Genomic DNA, 22,335 nt, shown 5'->3' on the forward strand with positions numbered 1-22,335 from the left:
ACACCTTGAGAGAATTTTGGAGAATTTATGAGCACCCTAGGGAGGGACCACCGCCTGAAGTACCCTTCTCCCAAAGGTGAGATCAGAAGAGGATAGATCCAACCGATAGTGCTTAAAGAAGGTGGATGGTGTAGACCAAGTAGCAGCCCTACATATCTGCTCGATCGAGACGTCTGCTCTCTCTGCCCAGGAGGTTGCAACGGCTCTGGTGGAATGAGCCCTCACATTGTCCGGGGCTGGAACCCCTGTGGACGTATAGGCTAAGCAAATGGCCTCCCTGAGCCACCTAGAGATGGTACCCTTGGACACCCCGTGACCATTCCTACACCCTTGAAAGGCCAGGAACAGAGAACCGTCTTTCCTCCACAGACTAGTCATGTGAATGTACTGTAGCAGGGACCTCCTAACATCTAGGCTATGGAACCTGACTTCCCCTGGGTTCTTGGGATTGCTGCAGAACGAGGGTAGCACAATCTCCTGACTACGGTGAAATCTAGATACCACCTTGGGAAGGTATGCTGGATCTGGCCGCAAGGTGACCCTATCCTCAAAGATTTGTGTGTAAGGAGGATTAACCGAAAGGGCCTGCAGATCACCCACCCTACGGGCTGACGTTAAGGCCACTAGGAGGATGGTCTTAAGGGTGAGAATTTTTGGAGAAACCTTGTGTAGAGGTTCAAATGGTTCACTAGTAAGAGCGTTCAAGACTAAGTTCAGGTCCCAAGGATCTAACCGGTCCTGCTCTGGCACAGGACTTGATAAACCTCGAGATCCACCTATTCCCAGCCAGATTACAATTGTAGAGTGCTCCCAAAGCTGAAACTTGAACCTTAAGGGTCCCTGTAGCTAGACCCAGGTCCCGCCCCTTTTGCAGAAATTCCAGGATCCCTCTGATCGGAGGTTTGCTCGATAGCGGGATATCTATAAACTCTAGGAATTTACCCCAAACCCTGCTATAAATCTTAGTTGTAATTAGTTTCTACTTTATTGGGGAGCAGAAAACCAAGCCTGGTGAAAACCCCTTGCTACTCAATAGCGACCTCTCAAATTCCATGCCGAAAGATGGAACCCCCTGGCCTGGGCATGGAATACTGGTCCCTGCATGAGAAGGTCCGGCCTCTCTGGTAGAATCCAGGGATCTGACACCGACATTAGCCGAAGCAGAGAGAACCAAGGCCTCTTGGGCCAAAAAGGGGCTATCAAAATCACCCTGGCGCCTTCCTCCCGGATCTTCCTCACCACTACTGGAATCATCACTAATGGCGGAAAGGCATAGGCCTTCCTGAACCCCCAAGGAATCTGGAGGGCATCTACGGCATGGGGATTTTCTGCCGGATTTAGGGAGCAAAATCTCTGCACCTTTCTGTTTGCCCTTGTGGCGAACAGGTCTATGTCTGGCTGCCCCCATAACTGGACAATCTGATGGAAGACCTCCGGGTTCAACCCCCCACTCCCCCTGTCTTAGGGTATGGCGGCTTAGAAAATCTGCTTTCACGTTTTCTATCCCCTTTATGTGAAGGGCGCTGAGGGATAGGAGGTTTCGCTCTGCTAGACCAAGGATCCTGTCTGCCACCACCATCAGAGGGCGTGACCTTGTCCCTCCTTGGTGATTCACATAGGCTACTGCTGTCCGGTTGTCGGACCTGACCTGGACATGGTGATTTTGGATGTGAGGGAGGAAGCCCCTGAGGGATCTTTCTACGGCCCAAAGCTCCTTTAAGTTTGAGGATGCTCCCCCCTCGTGGTAAGCCCAGTGACCCTGTATTGCGAGTTCTGCCAGATGAACCCCCCATCTGGAACTGCTTGCGTCAGTCGTAATTACCCGATCTACTGGTCTGGACCATTGAACGCCTGCGGTTAGATTTCCCCTGACTGTCCACCACAAAAGGGAATCTACTACTTGTGGGGAGAGAGAGAGCCTGCCTTCTAAATGCCCATTGCAGGACCTCTGTGCTGACAGGACCTCCCACTGAAGCCGCCTCATATGCCCCTGGGCCCACATTACTGCTGGGAGACAGGCCGTCATAGAACCCAGGAGGGACATTGCCTCTCTCAGAGACATCTCTGGAGCTTGAATGGCCTTCGAGACTAATGCAATCAACCTGCAGATTTTGTCCTCTGGGAGGAAGCAGGTTTGGCGACGAGAGTCTAGGATTAGACCCAGAAAGGTCTGAGTCCTGGAGGGGGTTAGTCTTGATTTTTGGAAATTTACTAACCACCCCAGCTGATGCAACACTTCCGTGACCACTAGGAGCTGACTGGAGCAGTGGGCTTCTGTTTTCCCTATTATCAAGAAGTCGTCTAAATATGGCACGATCACTACATTCTTGATCCGTAGGAAGGCTGTCACTTCTGCTATTAGTTTCGTAAATATTCTCGGGGCAATGGAGAGGCCAAAGGGTAGGGCAGCAAACTGAAAATGCCTCAGCTTCCCCTGAATAAACAGGGCTACTCTCAGATACTTCTGATACTCCGGATGGATTGGGACGTGATAATATGCGTCCTTCAAGTCTATTACAGCCATAAAGCAGTTGCGATGCATCTTGAAAGTCTGGTTTTCTACTACTTGGTTCAGACTCCTGAGGTTGATGATGGTCCTTAAGGACCCGTTTGTTTTTTTTATCATGAATAGTGGGGAATAGAACCCCCTCCCTCTCTGTGTTGCTGGTACTTCGAGAAGGACCTGCTTTCCTACTAACTCTAACACTTCTGTTTCCAGGGCTAATTGTTCTTCCTGGACCTTTCGTAGGGGGGTAACCACAAAGGTCCGCCAGGGGGTCTGGCTGAACCGGATCTTCAGGCCCCCACTGATAATTTTCAGAATCCAGGGGTTTGCTGTTATCGCATCCCAAGCTGGAAGAAAGTGGGAAAGCCTTCCACCCACTTCCAGCCTGGCGTCATTGGGAGGATCTCTTCGAACTCGAGGATGGTCCTCCAAACATGTAGCCCGATTCTTTTTTGGACTTGGCTTCCCATTTCTTTTTGTCTCCCGTAGGACGACCCCGGTTAAATTTTCTCCTCCGAAAACTAAATCTTCTTGGTTCCCCCGAAAATCCCGGGAACCCTTTGTTTTATCGCCTGCTTTTTCCAACAGGTCTTCTAACTTTTGGCCAAACAGGAGTCTACCATCACATGGGAGGGAGCACAGTTTCTGTTTCGAAGGTAGGTCGCCTGGGCAACCTTTGAGCCACAAGGCCCGCCTGGCTGCGTTGGATAGTCCCGCTGCCCTAGCTGACAGTCTGACCGAGTCAGCTGAAGAGTCGGCCAGGAAGGCCGATGCTGTTTGTATTAGAGGTAGCTCTGCAAGTATTGCCTGTCTGGAGACCTTTTTATCTTTAAGCTGCCTCCCGGGATTTAGATGCTCTCTTCCTCCAGACCCATGGTTGATCTTACTGCCCTAACCAGTCTGTCTGTATTCTCAATGGGGAAGCAGGGTCTACCGCCCCCCGATGAGGAAGAGGACGATGAATCCCACTGCTCCTCGGACTGGGAGGAATCAGAGACGGGGGAAACCTCTCTACGGGGCCTTTTCTTCCCTCTAAGGAATCCTTTCAGGGACCCCTGAACTTCTGCATGTACTATGGACTTTAAATCTGCAGCAAAATCCCGGGAATTCTCAGCTATGGTTTTGGTCACACAGCCCTGGCAAAGTGGTTTCTGCCACTCTACTGAGAGAGAAGCTTGGCAAAGGGCACACACTATGCTTTTGCTTGGCACTACTCTTCTTAGGCTCCTAAAAAAAAGGAAGCACATAAGAGACTTCCCGTTATAAACCAGTGACATTCACGAAGCTCACTCACCCTCGGAGGTCACAAACGGGTACCGGATTCGGAGGCTGTCGCGGAACCGATGATTCCATTCTGGATGGTCCCGAGGCACTCGAAGCCTTACTCCTGCGGCTGCCACTACGATTACTCGAGCGGCTGTCTGTATACGATGCATCCCTCTGCTTTTTCTGTTGCTGAGGTGGGGGGGTAAGCTGCTGCTGCTCCTGGCTATCTGGATCAGCCATGTCTCAGAAGCGCACCACGCTTCCAGGATAGCTCCCCCCCCTTAAATATAGGGCCATCCAGCCTCCTCCGGTCTGTGGGCCCTCCCCCTTCCTCAGGCCGGCGCTCCGTTGAAAAAAAAAAAAAAAAAAACGGCCTGGGACGCTCCGATGGGCGCCGCCATCTTGGATCGGCGCCGCCTCCTGACGTCACCCAGCGCGCCGCTCCCAGCGTGCCCTGCGCCGTGACGTCAGGCGCGTCACACCCGGAAGCGTTCCACACTGCAGGGGGAGGACGGCGCCGCGGTCTCCGGGAGGACAGAGCCTGCCTCACCGCGTGCGCCCCGCTCGGCGCAGAGACCCCAGGGGAAGCTGCGGACGGCGCTTCTGGGATACTGAACCCGGTGCACAGGCCAGTGCCCGCTCTTCCACACCGGGACAGCCCCAGGTAAGTCTTCTTTCTTCCAGACAGGTTCCCCATCAAGGACAGGAAACCAACTGAAGCGAGGGAGAGGTACCGCCCTTTTATTTCAGACGGTTTCCTGTCCTTGGTGGGGCGGATCCGCTCTCTCAAGGTGTGCTGTCATGGGGGAGGGGAAAATGTGTCATCTTTAACCTTTAGAGATCATTTCATCTTCAACTTGCTTAACTGTTCACAACAACAGTAATTTTGACCAGGGGTGCCCAAACTTTTACATGTCACTGTATGTTATTGCCTGCTTATGAATGCTCAAACCAACTGAAGATTACTATTACACGGCAACATTTAAAAAAAAAAACATCTCCGGGAATTCCACCTTGTACAAAACATAAATTGTAACCTACTCTGTACAAGCTAATGTCTCTGTACCACCATGGCCCCACTATCAGTATTTGGTCAGTATTTTTTCCCAGGAGTTCGAGCCAAAACCAGGTGAGGAACAATCAGAGAAAAGGTATAATAGAAACAAGTCACCAATTCTGCATTTATCACCCACTCCAGGTTTTGGCTCCCACTCCTGAGAAAAAATACTGACCGAATACTGACCAAATACTGATAGTGGGGCCGTGGTCTTAGAGAGGAGAAATTAAAAAAAATGAAAACAGAGGCCGATTCATCAAAGTGTTTACATAAGAAAACAGGCGTGAAACACATTGAAAAGTCGCTAAATATTTGCGCAACTGGGAGTGGCGAAAATTTTTTGCACCTTTTGGCATTTTCCAACAGTTTTGGGCAGCAAAATGGGCAAAGCAAATGCATGGCTACATCTGCCCATCAAATGTGGCAGAAATTCTTATGCCAGGAATGCTACTCCAGGTCCTGACTGGACTAATATTTCTGGTGAGGCGCATGCTGCCTAAATCACAGGCAACATGAATCCGAGCCTGCTGCACGATTGCCAGGGACTACAGAGTGAGGAGACCAGTCTGGCATCGCTTGTGCCGTGGCTTCTCCACATACTACTCCAGATGAGTGACTAATCTCTCGCCATGTACACGCATAGCGGAGACCTGCCGATCAACAAGAGCGATGCAGGGAGAAGCCCACCAGAATTGGCGCCGGTCTGATCTCCACTTTCTCTGTAGTCCCCGGCAATCGTGCAGTCATGCTCGGATTCATGTTGCAGTGGGCAGGTCAGCACGAATCGACCTGACATGTTCTCTTTAAAGGGCTATTCCACCTTCACTATTCTCCCCTGTATTGGCCAGCACTCAGTGTTGGCAGGAATGCATGTTCCCAATTATTAGCCCCTGTAAACATACCAATGATCACCTGAAGAAGTAAAATACCGTATTTTTCAGACCATAAGACGCACTTTTTCCCCCCAAATTTGGAAGGAAAATGGGGGGTGCGTCTTATTGTCCGAACGTTACTTTACCGGCAGCAGCAAGGGCGAGATGCTGGCGGCTGAAACTTGGGCCTAGACCTGTGCTGGCCGTGGCAGGTGTCGGGCGGTGAAGCAGAGCTGTGGGCGGTGTCAGGAGGTAAGGTAGAGCAGCATGTGCAACTTCCGGTGGCCGCGGCCATCTTCCTGTGGCAGTGATCTACAGGAAAATGGTTGCCCGATTTGGCGCATGTGCAGACCGGGATCTCCGGCGGGCATTTTCCTGTAGATCACAGCTTTAGGAAGATGGCAGCGGCCACCGAAAGCCGCACACGCTGCTCTGCCTCAGAACCCGACACAGGTTTAGGCCCCGGCCGCTCTGTTTCACCACCCGGCACCAGCCATAGCCCCCAGACCGGCCACAGGGCCCAAGCCAGGCGGCCCCGCAGCATCTCACCTCTCTCTTCTGCTGCCACCGCCGGCTTCCTGAGGCAGGGAACAGAGGGCCCTGTGATCCCGCTCCACCACCACCACCACCACCACCACCACAACTCCCCACTGCTGAAGCACCGGCTTCCTGAAGGACCCAGCCCCCTGTGACCCAGGCTCCACCGCCCCCCAGGTAACATACCTATTCAGACTATAAGATAGGCCCCCATCTTACAAAAAAAAAAAAATTTTTCCTATATTCAACCCCAAAATTTGGGGTGCGTCTTATAATCCGAAAAATACGGTACCCCTTTTACATGAATGGACCAGAGCTGCAATGCCAGGTCAGACCCTCAGGGAAGGCTGGCACTTCATCATGAAATACTGATGTTCTGCTTGGGGAAGAGAGTACACCAATGACCAGAACCCGGCAGATTATACTTTTGATGCATATCCTACAGGTAAGCTGGAAATCTCATTGTGCTGCCAATTAATTCATTCTGTATATTCAAAACTAATCTCAGAAAAAAGGCCTTACCAGTTAAGCGGTTGGGGGGCTTCAATCTTCTGGCCATCAACCTCTATATTCTGTAGCTCCTTAAAGTATTTCTCTTTCAAACAATGCAGGATTTCTTTTGCGTGGCTATCAGTGGTGCAGATTTAAATGACAAATATATTAATATAAAAAAAGATACATTAAAGCTTCTATTAACACCATAATAAAAGCATTGATCTACTTCTAAGCATGGTTAATGAAGAAAAGAACTGAAAAATATATTTTATTTAGGTCCAACTCCATCCACTACTGTATTTGTAATGAATTTGGCTGCAAATATTCCGTGCAATTTCCCTGCCCTGCCTTTGAAATCCATGTAAAGCAAGGACAGGTAGAGCCCTTCAGAGAGTAAAGGACACGCTAAATCATCGTTCTCTGCACGCACCTCTCCGTTTACTTAGAAGGTCTTTCTAAAATATACTGCCCTCGTAAGGGTTTTCCCATTATTGCAATAAAAGCATAAATACGAATGTGCATGTCCGTGAATAACAACATACATGTACAAAAGCTACAAACCATTATATAGCTGAGAAATGGACAGAATTGTATTAAGTCTAGATACAAGTTACATATAGAGATGTGTGCTGATGTGCTTCGCTCACAGAGCATGGCCGAGACTGGGTACAGCTGGATCTAGTTCAATGCTGGATACAGCACTAGACATCTACGGGCTTAGCGAAAGGAACAGATTGCCATCATTTAGGGATCAGGGAGTGACCTTAGAGGCTGGAGCCTCGCTGACCCTAATCATGGGCTCCCATATATACAAGCAGCGGGAAGCCCCTGAAAAAAGTTTGCTGTAGCCTGCTGAGGTTGTCACAGAAACCTCTTTAGGGGGAATCTGTCCGCAGATTTTGCTAGCAGGGCCATGGAGTCGGTAAGCCAAACCTCCGACTCCTCAATTTCCATGACACCAACTCCACGACTCCCTCATACATGGCTCATGTTTAAGTGATAAATTTACTGCAGCACAGATTCATCTCAGCTAAAAACTAGACCCTTAGATCAGGAATAGGACATTTCATAACTTTCCAAAATTCTTATGAAAAAATATTCCCAACAAACTGCATTGAACTATTGTACCCAACTTATTATATATTTTAGGAGTCAGTCCATTTTATACCAACTCCACCGATATGGACACCGACTGACTCCACAGCCCTGTTTGCTACCAGCGTTGTGTTGGGACCTCGGTTCCAGTGATGTATCACTCACTAGGCTGTTTGCTGTAGTTTTCATAAAATATAATAGATCTCTGATTGCTGAGCTGTGAGAACACTCCGCTTTCTGTGTACACTGTGCAAAGGCAGAAAGCTGCCAATCAGTGGTGGAGGCAGGATTATACAGAGCTCATGAATATGAGGACTACCTGGCAGCACGTTTACTAATCCTCTACTAATAAAATAATTGTTTTATCAGCAGGAGATTATCTAAACTACAGCAAGCATCCCAGTAAGTGACACGTTACTGGAATCAGGGTCTCTGACTCTACATTATGTTGCTCTTACCTTTAGTATCAAAAACCTAGTGACAGATTTCCTTTATCTCATGCAGATAGGGAATTTTTTCCCATTGAGAAGTACATATTTATTTCTAGGCAAAAAATATATAGATTACCAAGTAAACACTTCATACCTGGGAAATAACAGACATGGCCAAACACAGCTCCCCATTTGCTCAAAACAGAGCTGAGTGGAGCAGACCGCCCCAAAATATAGTCACACACCCCATATTGGCTGTGGGGACACTGCACATTGGGTCCCAGGATGCACCATACCTCTTATATCCAGTGATCCTGATGGTGGCTGGGAGAGGCTCCCGCAGTGCAGACATGAACTGCTCCCATTCCCCCTCTGGGACGATCTTCAGCTCCTGGTAGTAATGCTCAAACAGCTTGTTCTCCTTGATGATTTCAGCATAGCCGCTTTCCCAGGCCTGTGAGACAATCACAGAGTCCATGATGCAGAGTAAAGGCTTTACTACAAGGCTAGCCACAAGATGACATATCATGTATAGATACCGGGGAAAGATGGGGCCTACAGTTCACTGCATGGTGAGTGGCCAGAACTGCGGCTGTGCAGGGAAAAGGGCTGCAGCTCCTTCCTTCTGCCTTCTAATATAAGCAGGGGTCCTAGAGGTCACCCCTTTCCCCTCAATCATAATATAAAGGCTTACCCTAGCAATATACAATAACTTTATGAGATGGATATAATATAGCACATCGGTAATCAGACTTCACAATATAAAATAGATGTCTCAGACCTGACGAGGCAGGTGAACTTACATTGAAAATCCAAGTCAGAATGGCTGCATCACCCTCTTTGAAAGATGACAAATAGAGAGTAAAATAGCAGGATTATACAGCCACTCTGACATGGATTTCTGAAGTATATTAGGTTTAAGAGATAAAGTTAATTATATATACAGTGTATATTTTGACATCTGGAGACAGATAAGCTTTAGCAGGGTGACACTAGCCAATCAATGCTGACTGTGCTAAACTGTACAGGGACCCCACTGAAAAGGAGATGGGAACAGCCTTTTATCATTATAGTTATACATTTCCAGGAGTAATAAAAGAGGAACTGCACAATAGTATGAAAAGATAGCCCAAAACTGCCATTAGATGGGTAATGCACAGATTTAAACAGACGTGTCAGTAAAGTGGACGGGTCCTCATTAAAGGGGTTCTCTCCCAAATGATGTCCCCTATGTACAGGTGATGTCTGATCACTGAGGGCACCAGAAATCATTAGGACACCCCTAATCCCCCCCCGCCCCACTTCCTTAATGAAACTGTATGGTCAAGGAAGCACACGGCCACTCCATGCCATATATGCGGCTTGGTGGTGGGGCCGATATTACTGACAGATGACGTCTAACAGCTCTAGCCCGCTGCACACACAGTGCTCCTCCAGGGTCCCCAGCGGTCTCATTACGCTATTATGGCACATCAATGCTGCAGACAATCAGTGACCACTGATCACTTGTTTGTAGCCAGCACAAAAGTCAGCTCTGAAGGAACTCGGTAGGCTGATCAGAGGCTGCTGATTGTCAGTAAGGTAAGTAATCCACCTTGTTATACCTTGTGCTATCCAGTGCTTCCCATTATTGTTGGGATATCTGCTATCCTACAAGGACCAGACCAAGCTGCCCCTACTATTGGGGGAGGTGATGTCACTGATACTGAAGTCCTCACTACAACCTCTGCAGCCCCACGCCCGCTCCTCCTCACCGCCTGCTCTCTCGCCTTGCGCCTCTCCTCCTCTTCCTCGGGAGTTCTCTGCACTGCCGGGCGCTGATCCCTCTTCCGGTTGCGCCTGTTTCTGCGCCCCATCACCCCGCACAGTACTTGGCAGCAGCGCCGTGTGAATATCTTGACAAGGTCCTCGGTGCCGAGCTGCTCTCCTGTGGGATAAAACTGCGCCTATGTGATACACAGGATGACACGTGCAGATAGAGCTTTCCTACACCAGGGCGCACGGGTGACGTCACTACGGGGGCCGACAGAGCTGAAGCAAATGTGCATCGCCGTTCAGTGACGTCATAACTAGTGGACACGGCGCCTGCAGCGGACATATTTGATGAGGCTACCTCTAGCCCGTTTACGATTTGTAGCTTCCAGGCTATGACCTAATCTCCGTGTTCCGTGTATTTTGCAAAAATAGCTACATTCATCGAGAGACTGTGAATCTATATGAAAAAGAGCGCTTAAAGGGCTTCTCTGTAAACCTGAATGAATAGACCTACCAACTTTTTTTCACATAACACACCACACCCATTTGTCATTTCTTTCTACCCTGGCATGAGATGTTAGAGGGGTTGTGGCAGTGAGGGGCATTTAGGCCATGTTCACACATTCAGTATTTGGTCAGTATTTTACATCAGTATGTGTAAGTCAAAACCAGGCGTGGGTGATAAATACAGAAGTGGTGATGTGTTTCGTGGTCCGGCTCCAGGTTTTTCTGGGCCCCGGGTGAAAGAGTCTCAGTGGGCCCCTTTAACACATACCACGATTCATGATGCACAGATACCGCAGAGAAATATAGATATAGTACAAGGCCAAAGATTTCACTTCTTACATTACATGAGTGATATCTAGTGTAAATTCTACAATAGCTCAGAAACTGGCGAATCCTCACAGTGCAGACCGGACAGTATAGTCCTCTACACAGTATTATGGGCCCCATATAATGCTCCATACAGAATAATGGGCCCCATATAATGCTCCATACAGAATAATGGGCCCCATATAATGCTCCATACAGAATAATTGGCCCCATATAACGCTCCATACAGGATACTGGCTCCCATATAACGCTCCATACAGAATACTGGCCACCATATAACGCTCCATACAGGATACTGGCCCCCATATAACGCTCCATACAGTATACTGTCCCCCTTATAACGCTCCATACAGGATACTGGCCCCCATATAACGCTCCATACAGAATACTGGCCCCCATATAACGCTCCATGCAGGCTGTTCCCCCCACATAATGCCTCATGCAGGCTGTCCCCCCCCCCATGTAATGCCCCATGCAGGATGTCCCCCCCTTATAATGCCTCATGCAGGATGTCACCCCCCCTTATAATGCCCCATGCATTATGTCACCCACTTATAATGCCCCATGCAGGATGTCACCCCCCTTTATAATGTCCCATGCATTATGTCACCCCCCAATATAATGCCCCATTCAGGATGTCACCCCCCCTTATAATGCCCCATGCAGGATGTCCCCCCCCTCCTTATAATGCCACATGCAGGATGTCACCCCCCTTATAATGCCCCATGCATTAGGTAACCCATCGTTATAATGCCCCATGCAGGATGTCACCCCCACCCCCTTATAATGCCCTATGCAGGATGTCACCCCCTTATAATGCCCCATGCAGGATGTCACCCCCCTTATAATGCCCCATGCATTATGTCACCCCCCCTTATAATGCTCCATGCAGGGTGTCACCCCCCCTTATAATGCCCCATGTAGGATGTCACACACACACACCCTCCCTTATAATGCCCCATACAGGATGTCACTTCCACCCCCATATAATTCCCCATGCAGGATGTCACCCCCCCCCCTTTTAATGCCCCATGCAGGATGTCACTTCCCCCCTTTTAATGCCCCGTGCAGGATGTCACTTCCCCCCTTATAATGCCCCATGCAAGATGTCACTTTCCCCCCCTTATAATGCCCCATGCAGTACGTCACTTTCCCTCCCTTATAATGCCCCATGCAGGATGTCACTTGTGGCGCCCCTGAGGGTTCAGTCGCCACAGAGGTACTGCACCTCACCCTGAGGTGTGGTGTCTCCTTCTCTCAGGTAAGGAGGGAGTGCTGCCCGGAACCCCAACACCCACATTCAACACTACACTGCTACAGACCGGCTGGAAGGGCAAGATGCAATGTGTTTTCCTGCTGAGCCCTGTCCCTGGCTGGAGTGGGGGGAACCCAGAGGTAGGGGGAACCAGTAGTGGGTGTGGGTGGAGGACGCAGTTTAGGGAAGCACTTTTACAGGAGATATATAAAGGGAAGCCATTTTAGGGTGGCAGTGCAGTAGAGCACAGTGAGTGAGGACAGTCAGTCAGGGAGCAGAGTCTCTTTAGGAGCTCTGCTCCACAAGTAGGGCCTAGTGCTAGAGGCCCAGGAGGGGAGCAGAGGAGGAAGGCTCCGTTCTATTGAAGGGATCCCAGGGGGTACGGCGAGTGCGGGACGGCATCCGTATGCCCCGAATCTGTCAGAAGACAGAGGGATCAGGCCGCAAGAAGGGGACCAGCCCCTGGACCAGCCGTGTTACTCCAGGTCTCGGCTGGAAAAACCGGAGGCTTCTGGCTTTTATAGTTCAGTTGTCAAAGCCTCATTCTAGTCACCGTGAGGGTCAAGCAGGTCCGGGAACTCCAAGTTGCCCAGAGGGACTTCAGAGCACCCGAGCGGGACTGTGAGTGGGGAAGCGCAGGGGAGGAGGGAGAAGACCCAGCGAGAAGTCGGTCTAGAGAGGAACATAAGAAAGCGGGGTTCCGTCAGATGCTCCTAGCCTACCTGAGGAAGAGCTGAACCCCCGGTCTGGTGAACGCAGTGCGACGTGGGAGGCTGGCACTCGCGCAGTGTATCAGTGGAACATACATGAGAACTGTGAGTAAAGACTCGGATGACTGCACCGCATTGCTTCCGTCCATTATTTCAGCTGCGCCATCTTTCCCCCTGCACTACAACGCCCAGTGCAACCAATATCTACACTGCCCTGGAGCTAGCTCTTCCTGTGGAGAGCCACACCATCCCTGCTGCAGGAACATCTGCTTCAGAGGACTGCTCCGCAGCGGCGGCTCCCTTTAGCCGCATTCCACAGGTGGCGTCACGAACTTTATAAATCTCCTATAAATAGAAAAACCCCTTTTTATTGACCGCCCTGGGTCACCGCCACTGTGACATCCCCCAGCATTTACCGGCCCGGCACCGGGTACCCCACGGCCCAGGGGGCGCATCATCACTTCCTCCCCCTTATAATGCCCCATGCCTCCATACATTAAAAAAAAAACTCAAATACCTCACTTCTCCTCACCTGCTGCCGCTGCTCTGTACTCCAGCGTCGCCGGCGTCTTCCCGCTGTGACGGCTCAGGAGAGAGGGCGATGGAAACACGTCACCGCGCCTTCTGACCTGAGATGTCACAGTCAGAGGATGTTGAAGAGACCGGAGCTGCTGCGGAGGCACGGGGAGAGGTAAGTATTGCGCCGGGTGCCGGGGCCCTGAGCAAGCAGGGGAGAGCGGGCACTGACACCGCTCTCCTCCGCTCACAGGTCCTATAGCATGGCGGGGTGCCCGACGGTGAGTGGGCCCCCCCGCCTGCTCAGGGCTCCGGTACTTGCCAAGGTGCGCCGGGTGCAGACGCCAGCCCTGCGTGTTCCTATTATACTTTTCCTCTGATTGTTCCACTCCTGGTTTTGGTTTACAAATACGGAGATAAAAAACTGACCAAATACTGAATGTGTGAACGTGGCCTTAGAAGATGCCTAGATAGCAAGACGTAGACCCAAATCTGGGACTGTCCCCTGTATCTGGGATGGTTGGGACCTATGGATTTAATTTTTATTCATTTCTTTATTCATAGAACAGCAAACCTCCCAACTTTTGAAGAAGTCCCATTTACCATTTTTTTCTCCTCTGGCAGGAGTTGTCAGAGGGGCGCTGGTAATGAGGGGCATTTAGCAGACAGGCCTCATCCCCATTCCTGGTGTGCATGGCACCCCTCATCCCCATTCTTGGTATGCATGGCACCCCTCATCCCCATTCCTGGTATGCATGGCACCCCTCATCCCCATTCCTGGTATGCATGGCACCCCTCATCCCCATTCCTGGTATGCATGGCACCCCTCATCCCCAATCCCGGTATGCATGGCACCCCTCATCCCCAATCCCGGTATGCATGGCACCCCTCATCTCCAATCCTGGTATGCATGACCCCCTCATCCCCAATCCTGGCATGCATGGCCCCCTCATCCCCAATCCTGGCATGCATGGCCCCCTCAGACCCATTCCTGGTATGCATGGCTCCTCTTATTCCCAGTTCTGATATGCATGGCCTCTTCATCCACAATCCTGATATGCATGGCACCCCCATCACTGCACATATGAAAAAAATAAACACTTCTACGCACCTTCCTTCCTCCCCTCTGCTCCAGCGCTGCGTCCTGTTCTGCCATGTGCCGCCAGATGCCAAGTTCAGCTGCAGGGATATTCACTCCTCTCCACGCCGGGACTATGCATGTAGAGAGGAGTGAGTAGTCATTCTCCTTAATAGCGCACACTGTCAGCACGGCTGCAACTCCTGCTGCTGCTGCTCAGCGATCCTCTGTGCCTGCTGCTAACGATAATGAATATTCACTCTTCTCCATGCCCATGGGAGTGGAGAAAAGTGAATATTCATTCTCTCTAATAGCGGGCACACAGGACCGCCAAGCCGCTGCAGGAAGCCAGCAGCTGCGATTGACAGTGTCCACTACAGTATTAAGGAGAATGTATATTCACTCCTCTCCACTCTCATGGGCATGGAGAAGAGTGAATATTCATTCTCTTTAGTAACAGGCACACGTGGTAGCTGTAGCTGCTGGCTACTACCTGTGCCCGCTCCTCCGCCGCTGCAACCCCCCAACCTACCATCCCCAGCCGGGAGAATGGCTGAGCCATGATGGGATGCAGGACTGAGCCCTCAAAGCAGGATGGTCCCGCCGAAAACGGGACAGTTGGGAGCTATGCAACGGTCAGGTCTGGGTCCTGCTCTGCCCCAGACTAATTTGTTTGAGATCTGCTAACACATAGAGAGGTGAGCTGCTAGAGTTAGGGATCCTCGTGATTACACCTAGTCATGGTGGAATGGCTTTTACTCTCTTTTGATCAAAATACAGTCAGCTGTGTTATTTACATGTATTATTACTATTTATTTACTGCAGGGTATTTGAGATCTGACTTTTTTGTGTCTGTAGGACCCTGTTCACACTTAGCATAAATGCTGTGTTTTTTGTTTTCTGCAGGTGTCGGCACCAAACTACACAATAACAATCTTCTCTGATTATTGCATTTTAGCTGCATTTTATGTAATGATTTTTCCCTCTTATTTGATGCATTTAAGTCCACGTTCACACACTCAGTATATTACATCAATATTTGTAAGTCAAAACCAAGAGTAGAACAGTCCGAGGAAAAGTAAAATAGAAACTCGTCACCACTTCTGTATTTATCACCCACTCCTGGTTTTGGCTTACACATACTGATGTAAAAAACTCACCAAATACTAAACATGTGAACGTGGCCTTAATGTTTTTTTATACTACAGAAAAGATTTGATTCTGCACTTAAAAAAGCAACAGTGTTTTTACATACGTTTTTTTCAGGCGCAACATAGAAGCCTATAGAGATTTTAAAAAAAATGAAAGCACCAAAACTGCACAATTCAGCAGCATGTTTAGACCACAGGGGGCGCAGTTTTCATGCAATCACATCCACTTTGCTTGGACAGTTAAACACAGCAGAATTTCTGTGCAAAAAAGCAGCAGAAAAAATAAAAAATGCAGCAATTACACAACATGTGAACATGGTCTAAATGTCCAAGCAAAGTGGATGTGATTCCATGAAAACCTCGCTCTCGGTGCGTCTAGACATGCTGCTGTACTGTGCGGTTTTGGTGCAATTTTTTTCTCTAAGCTTCTATGGGGAGCTTGGACAAAAACAAGTATAAAAAACTCTGTTGCATTTTTAAGTGCAGAATCAAAGCTTTTCTGTACTATTAAAAATGCTGCTTAAAAAATGCATAAAATACGGTGGGAAATGTATAAAAAAAAAAGCGCAACAAAAGCTTAATAATCCGAGAAGATTGTTATTGTGTAGTATAACACCTACAAGAACCACTGGAGTCAACAACTATTAATTAAAAGCATAAACTTTATTAGACAAATATAAATTACAATAAATAGAGGTGCAGTCAGAAGAAACAACAATTATAGTTAGTGATGAGTGAGCACTAAAATGCTCGGGTGCTCGATGTTCGGGTCGAGCAAATTGGAATACTCGGGTGCTCGATGTAAGTCTATGGGAAACTCGAGTATTTTTCAGGAGGCTCCCCCTGGCGGTCTGCAGAGGGCCTAAAAATAGCCCAAATCGATGGGAACAGCATGGGGAAGACCCCTGGAAGCATTTCTGACTCCCAGGTCACTGCTGTCAACAACGTTGTCAGAGTTTTAAGCCACTTTTACGGACTCACAATAAAACATACAAAAACGAAACCAAAATGGATTTTCCTGGGAAATATGTTAAGGAACATCCATCCCTTCCAGAGTAATGACTTGTATATAAGGCAAAATAAATAACCAAAAACAAAAATACTCCTCCACACCTTGGGCAATGTTCACACGTAGCGTTTTTGATGCGTTTTTGCACTTTTGCATTGCTTTGAACCAAGACAAATGCATTCACTGGGAAAAGTCATTTTAATTTTACAACCTTATCTGGCCATGTGGTGTGTGACACATCATCAGACACATGCATACAGTGCTGAAAAGACATGGGAACAGCATGGGGAAGACCTCTGGAAGTATTTCTAACTCCCAGGTCACTGCCTAAAAGTGTGCCCATCATAAGTGATCCTTGGCGCATGCAAAGATACCTCCCGCCATGCACCTGTCATTGCAGACTTGCAACAATCACCATCCAAGTCCTTGTCCCAGTGCAGCGTTCAGTTGTTCCTACCCCATTCCTTGGAATGCAAGCGCACGTATGCAGCCAGCCAGCCACCCACCCACAGGCTGCAATACTATACTGCCAAATTTTTGACAGCTGCTTGCACTTGAAATGTGGCCTTTTAGGCTCATGGAGGCGGAAGCTGTCCACAATCTTATGGCGGCGGCGACCGGGTATCCATACTCGGTTCCCCGCCGCCACTATTTTTCCCGGTATAGTCTCCGCCTTCCACAAGCACGGGTCCCACAACATTACCTGCGCCCTCCCCAGTGCACTTACTGGGAAGGACCGCCTAACCACAAACACGTGGACAGGTTAATGTGGCCAGGGACGGTACGGAGCCAGTCCACAGCTTTTTTTTGCTGAGTTGTATTTCACCACAGCCATATTCTTTGGCTTGGTGAAAGGACTTGGAAAACCATATCTACCCAGCTGTCATTTCTCCCAGGAATGCCTTGTAAGGCGGCGGTGTTCACACCGTGCAGTAACTGAGGCAGTAACCCAAACAAGTCCAACATAAACAGCTTTATTCAGCAACTCACGGGTAAACAGAAAAGTCCTCCGTTTCGCAGCTGGGTTAACATGAGTCCTTAAACAACGGTTGCCATGGGCAACGGCCGCGCCGGACCCCTCAGAGCCTGACAGGTGCAGAGCCTTCCCAGGCGTGGGTTCAGCTACTCACAGGCCGCCCAAACTTTCCTGCTATGTGACGCGCCCCCTGGGCCGTGGGGTACTCGGTAGCCAGGCCGGTCGTTGCTAGGGGAGATGTCACAGTGGCGGTGACCCGGTCCGTGACCCAGGGCGGTCAATAAAAGGGGATATTTACAGGGGATTTATAGTTTTTATATAAAGTTTGTGACGCCACCTGTGGTATGCGGCTAAAGGGAGCCGCCGCTGCGGAGCAGGTCCTCTGGAGCTGATGTTAGTGCAGCAGAGTTGGTTTAGCTCTCCACAGGTAGAGCTTAGCTCTAGGGCGTTGCAGGGATGTTATAGATGAAGTAGGTGTGTAGAGTGGTGCAGGGGATGATGACGCAGTAATAATTCGGAGAGAAAGTGGGGTGCAGTCTTCAGGGTTTTACTCACGATTTTTAGACTCCAAGTTACCAGGGCCAGGGTAACTTCCCAGGCCGTCCTGTGCTTACTCAGGGAGGGATTCAGCAAACCCTCAGGCTATTCCAGAGTACTTAGCGGGACCCCATTCTATGTCTTCCTTCTGGCCGTCTCCCTGCACCTCACACCCAGTGTCCCAAGCCAGTGACCGCGGACCTTGTCAGGCGACATTTTCTCTGTCCCCTGGGTCCTCTATGACCACCTTTTTGGTGAGTTAGATGTGGCTGTTGGCTGCAGCACCTGAAATGCTGCACCCTCCGGTTATCTAGTTGAGACTTGAAGAACTCTGCTAGTTTAGGGGCCGGTCCCCTCTCTGCGGCCTGATCCTTCCACTCCTGGTGGGTTCGGGCCCACGGGTGGCATCCGCACTGCCCGTGCCCCTGGGATCCTTTCTGTTCTTACTGGAGCCTCTCTTCCTGCTCCTCTCTTCAGTCTGTCCTGGGCCTCTCTCACTAGGTTCTCTTCCCTGAGCAGAGCTCCTCCAGAGCTCCTGCTCCCCAACTCTCTCATCACTGTTCTGACCACTCCCAAGATGGCTTCCCCTTTTTATATCCTTCTTCTCAAGTTCTCCCCTGATCTTCTTCCTCCACCCACACCCACTACATGGTTCCCCCTCTTGGTTCCCCCCACTCCAGCCAGGGTCAGGGCTCAGCAGCGCAGCAATGCATCTTGCCCCTTTTGCTGACCTGGAGTAGTGTAGTGTTGGATGCAGGTGTTTGGGTCCTGGGCTTTACTCCATCCTTACCTGAGAGTGAGATACCACACCTCTGGGTGAGATGCAGTACCTCTGTGGCGACTGAACCCTCAGGGGCGCCACACTATGTTTCTAGCAGGTCCCAACACTGAACACTCCCAATCCTTAGTGCAGGGTTTTTAAAGGACCTGTGGCAAGAGCCACTGGAAAACCCGGGTTGGAGGGAGGAGGCCGCCCCACTGCCTTCCTGTAGCCTCCCCCAAGAAATGAAGGCCCTGCTGGATTTTACTATTCTGCCTAGGCCAGATAGCCTGACCAGGTCAATGCTGACCTTCATTCCTGCATTGCAGCCGCAGGTGAGTTTGTGACTGCAATGCACTCCAATGGATTTAATAGGTCTCTGTACACATTCTGGGGGATATATAACGTCCCTCGTATACGATCCCGGTCACTGCCTCACATCCTCTAAAGCTGCTTTCACTTGAAATGTGGCCTTTTAGGCTCGTGGAGGCGGAAGCTTTTCACAACCTCATGCCGGCGGCCGCCGGGTGTCCATACTCGGTCCCCAGCCACCACTATTTCTCCTGGTATCGTCTCTGCCTTCCACAAGCACGGGTCCCATAACATTACCCGTGCCCTCCCCAGGGACGGTACGGAGCCAGTCCACAGCTTTTTTTGCTGAGAGTTGTATTTATATCGGTGAAAGGACTGGCATAGAGGGAAACCGTATCTACTCTTGGTGTCATTTCTCCCAGGAAGTCCTCTAAGGCAGCTTGTTACAGAAGCAATGGCAGCCCGTCCAACATCAGCTCGCACTTGTCGGTGGTGCTTTGACACACAAACATATTTCTTTGCGCATTTAATTTCATGACTACAGAGTTGGGCAATAGCCTGATCTGCAATGCGGTTTGAGAAATAACATGCATAAGCACGTCCGATCCACATTAAAAAAGCAGCCATAGAGTGTCCGGGAACCTTCCCCCACACTTTTCTTAGCTAGGGCTGTTTCTCAGCAGGGATGGAGGGACCCACCAGAAAACCGGAGACTTGTGACTAATGTGGTCATTTCGGAGCTGGAGGAGGAGGTGCAGGAGCTGAAGAGTGTGATTACATTGAGGTTAAATTGGCGACGCTGTTTTTTTATACTAAAGAAAAATCCTATTGTTTTGGGGTTTTCTACGTTATTTTTTAAGACAAATGCATTCACCGGGAAATTTCATTTTAACATTTTACAACCTTATCGGCAATGTGGTGTGTGACACATCATCAGACACATCCTGTTTCATTTATGATGGAGGGACTCTGAAAGTCATAAAGCCTATTTTTATAGGGCCATCAGACGGCCCTTACTATTCTTAAAAGGCCAGCAGTCGGCCCTCACTATTGTTAGAGAGCCATCAGCCGGCTATGCTTTGTTGTTCCTATTATTAACAGGGTGGTCTCTTTTACTGTTATTGGGTATGCAGTGACTGCAAAGGCTGCCAAAAATTTGGACGCAACCAAATACCCCTTTGAAGAGGCATAGAGGAGGGTCTCAGTAAAAAAAATGTTCCCATTATAAAGGAGCGGGTCTCCTATAGTGGTAATGCCCATGCTGTGACTGCAAGGGCCGCTAAAATTTGGGAAAAACCCCACTAAGAATTTAAAGACACATAGAGCAGGGCCACAGTAACGACAAATTCCTATTAGAAAGGAGAGAGTCTGCTATACAGTTATAGGGTATGCAGTGAGTCCAATGGCTCACCAAATTTAGGAAAAGCCACACTAAGAATTTAAAGACATATAGAGCAGGGCTACAGTAACAAGTACAACATGTTCCCACTAGAAAGGAGAGGGTCTGCTATACAGTTATAGGGTATGAAGTGAGTCCAACGGCTGACGAAATTTAGGAAAAACCCCACTAACAATTTAAAGACACATAGAGCAGGGCCACAGTAACGACAAATTCCCATTAGAAAGGAGAGAGTCTGCTATACAGTTATAGGGTATGAAGTGAGTCCAACGGCTGACGAAATTTAGGAAAAACCCCACTAACAATTTAAAGACACATAGAGCAGGGCCACAGTAACTAGTACAACATGTTCCCATTAGAAAGGTGTGGGTGTGAAGAGGTGCATGGGAATACACCTCCCGAAAAAAGACACTGGATTTGAGTTTGTTACGCTGCTATCATTCGGTGGTGTTGAGAAGTCTGGCCCAATCCAGCCCTTGTTCATTTTTATATGAGTCAGCCTGTCAGCATTTTCAGTTGACAGGCGGATGCGCTTATCAGTTATAATTCCACCAGCGGCACTAAAAACCCGCTCTGATAAAACGCTGGCGGCAGGGCAGGCCAGGACCTCCAAGGCATAGAGAGCCAGTTCATTCCACGTATCCAGCTTGGATACCCAATAATTATAAGGCACAGAGGAATCACTGAGGATGTTGGCACGGTCGGCAAGGTACTCCCTCCACATCTTCCCAAACTTTGCACTCCTTCTGAGGAGTACCCTGAGCCTCAGGGCTGGTGCGATGGGAGGGGCTGAGAAAATTCTCCCAGAACTTTGACAGTATTCCCTTGCCTCTGCTGGATTACATTTGTGTCTCTCTCACCTCTACTCCTTGGTTGTCCAACGAACTGTGACCTCTGCCGCCAGCGTTTTCAGATGGAAATTTTTTTAAAAGTTCCGCAACAAGGGCCTTCTGGTACTGCCCCATTTTTGTAGATCTGTCCGCCTCAGGAATAAGAGATATAAAGTTCTCCTTGTAGCGTGGGTCTAGAAGTGTCACCAACCAGTAATGACTGTCAACCAAAATTTTGAGAACGCGAGGGTCATGGGAAAGGCAGCGTAACATAAACTCAGCCATGCATGCCAGACTGCTAACAGGCAAGACTTCTGTGTCCTCACCAAGAGGATGACTGACCATGCTCTTCTCCTCCTCCTCTCTGTCCTCTGGCCATCCACGCTGAACAGACGGTATGACAGTTGTGCAGGTAGTACCATCTATAGCACATGAAACTAGCTCCTGTTCTTCCTCCTCCTCCTCCTCTTCCTCATTGTCACCCAATCCACGTTGGGATGAGATGAGGCTTGGCTGTGTGTAATCACCCTGTATGGTTCCTTGCTCCATCTCATCGTGCTCCACCTGCAATGCATCCTCTTTGATTGTGAGCAGAGAGCGTTTCAGAAGACAGAGAAGCGGGATGGTGACACTAATTATGGCGCCATTGCTGCTCACCATCTTGGTGGAGTCCTCAAAGTTTTGGAGGATGGTACATATGTCTGACATCCATGTCCACTCCTGAGATTTTATGTGTGGAGTCTGAACTGAATACCGATAGCCTTGTTGATGCTGGTACTCAACAACTGCCCTCTTCTGCTCACAAATCCTCCCCAACATCTGCAGTGTAGAGTTCCAACGCGTGGGGACATCACATATCAGTCTGTGAGCCGGAAACTACAAACGCTGCTGAAACACAGCAAGGGCGGCGGAAGCTATAGGTGACCTTCTAAAATGTGCACACAGGCGGCGTAA

General features: G+C 49.4%; 1 protein-coding gene across 1 annotated transcript in view; it reads right to left on the reverse strand.

The window, feature by feature from the left end:
• NSUN2 (NOP2/Sun RNA methyltransferase 2) overlaps positions 1-10,326 on the reverse strand; it is a 56,579-nt gene extending 46,253 nt beyond the window's left edge. Inside the window, 5 exon segments of the mRNA XM_073678614.1 lie at positions 6,761-6,865; positions 8,556-8,713; positions 10,014-10,205; positions 10,208-10,294; positions 10,297-10,326. Of these exon segments, the coding sequence (XP_073534715.1) occupies positions 6,761-6,865; positions 8,556-8,713; positions 10,014-10,205; positions 10,208-10,294; positions 10,297-10,326 (572 nt within the window).
• Positions 10,327-22,335: the final 12,009 nt, after the last annotated feature.

This window comes from Phyllobates terribilis, unplaced genomic scaffold (genome assembly GCF_046119375.1).
Source record: "Phyllobates terribilis strain yellow unplaced genomic scaffold, ASM4611937v1 Scaffold_4__5_contigs__length_816908805, whole genome shotgun sequence".
In the NCBI taxonomy this organism is placed as follows: domain Eukaryota; kingdom Metazoa; phylum Chordata; class Amphibia; order Anura; family Dendrobatidae; genus Phyllobates; species Phyllobates terribilis.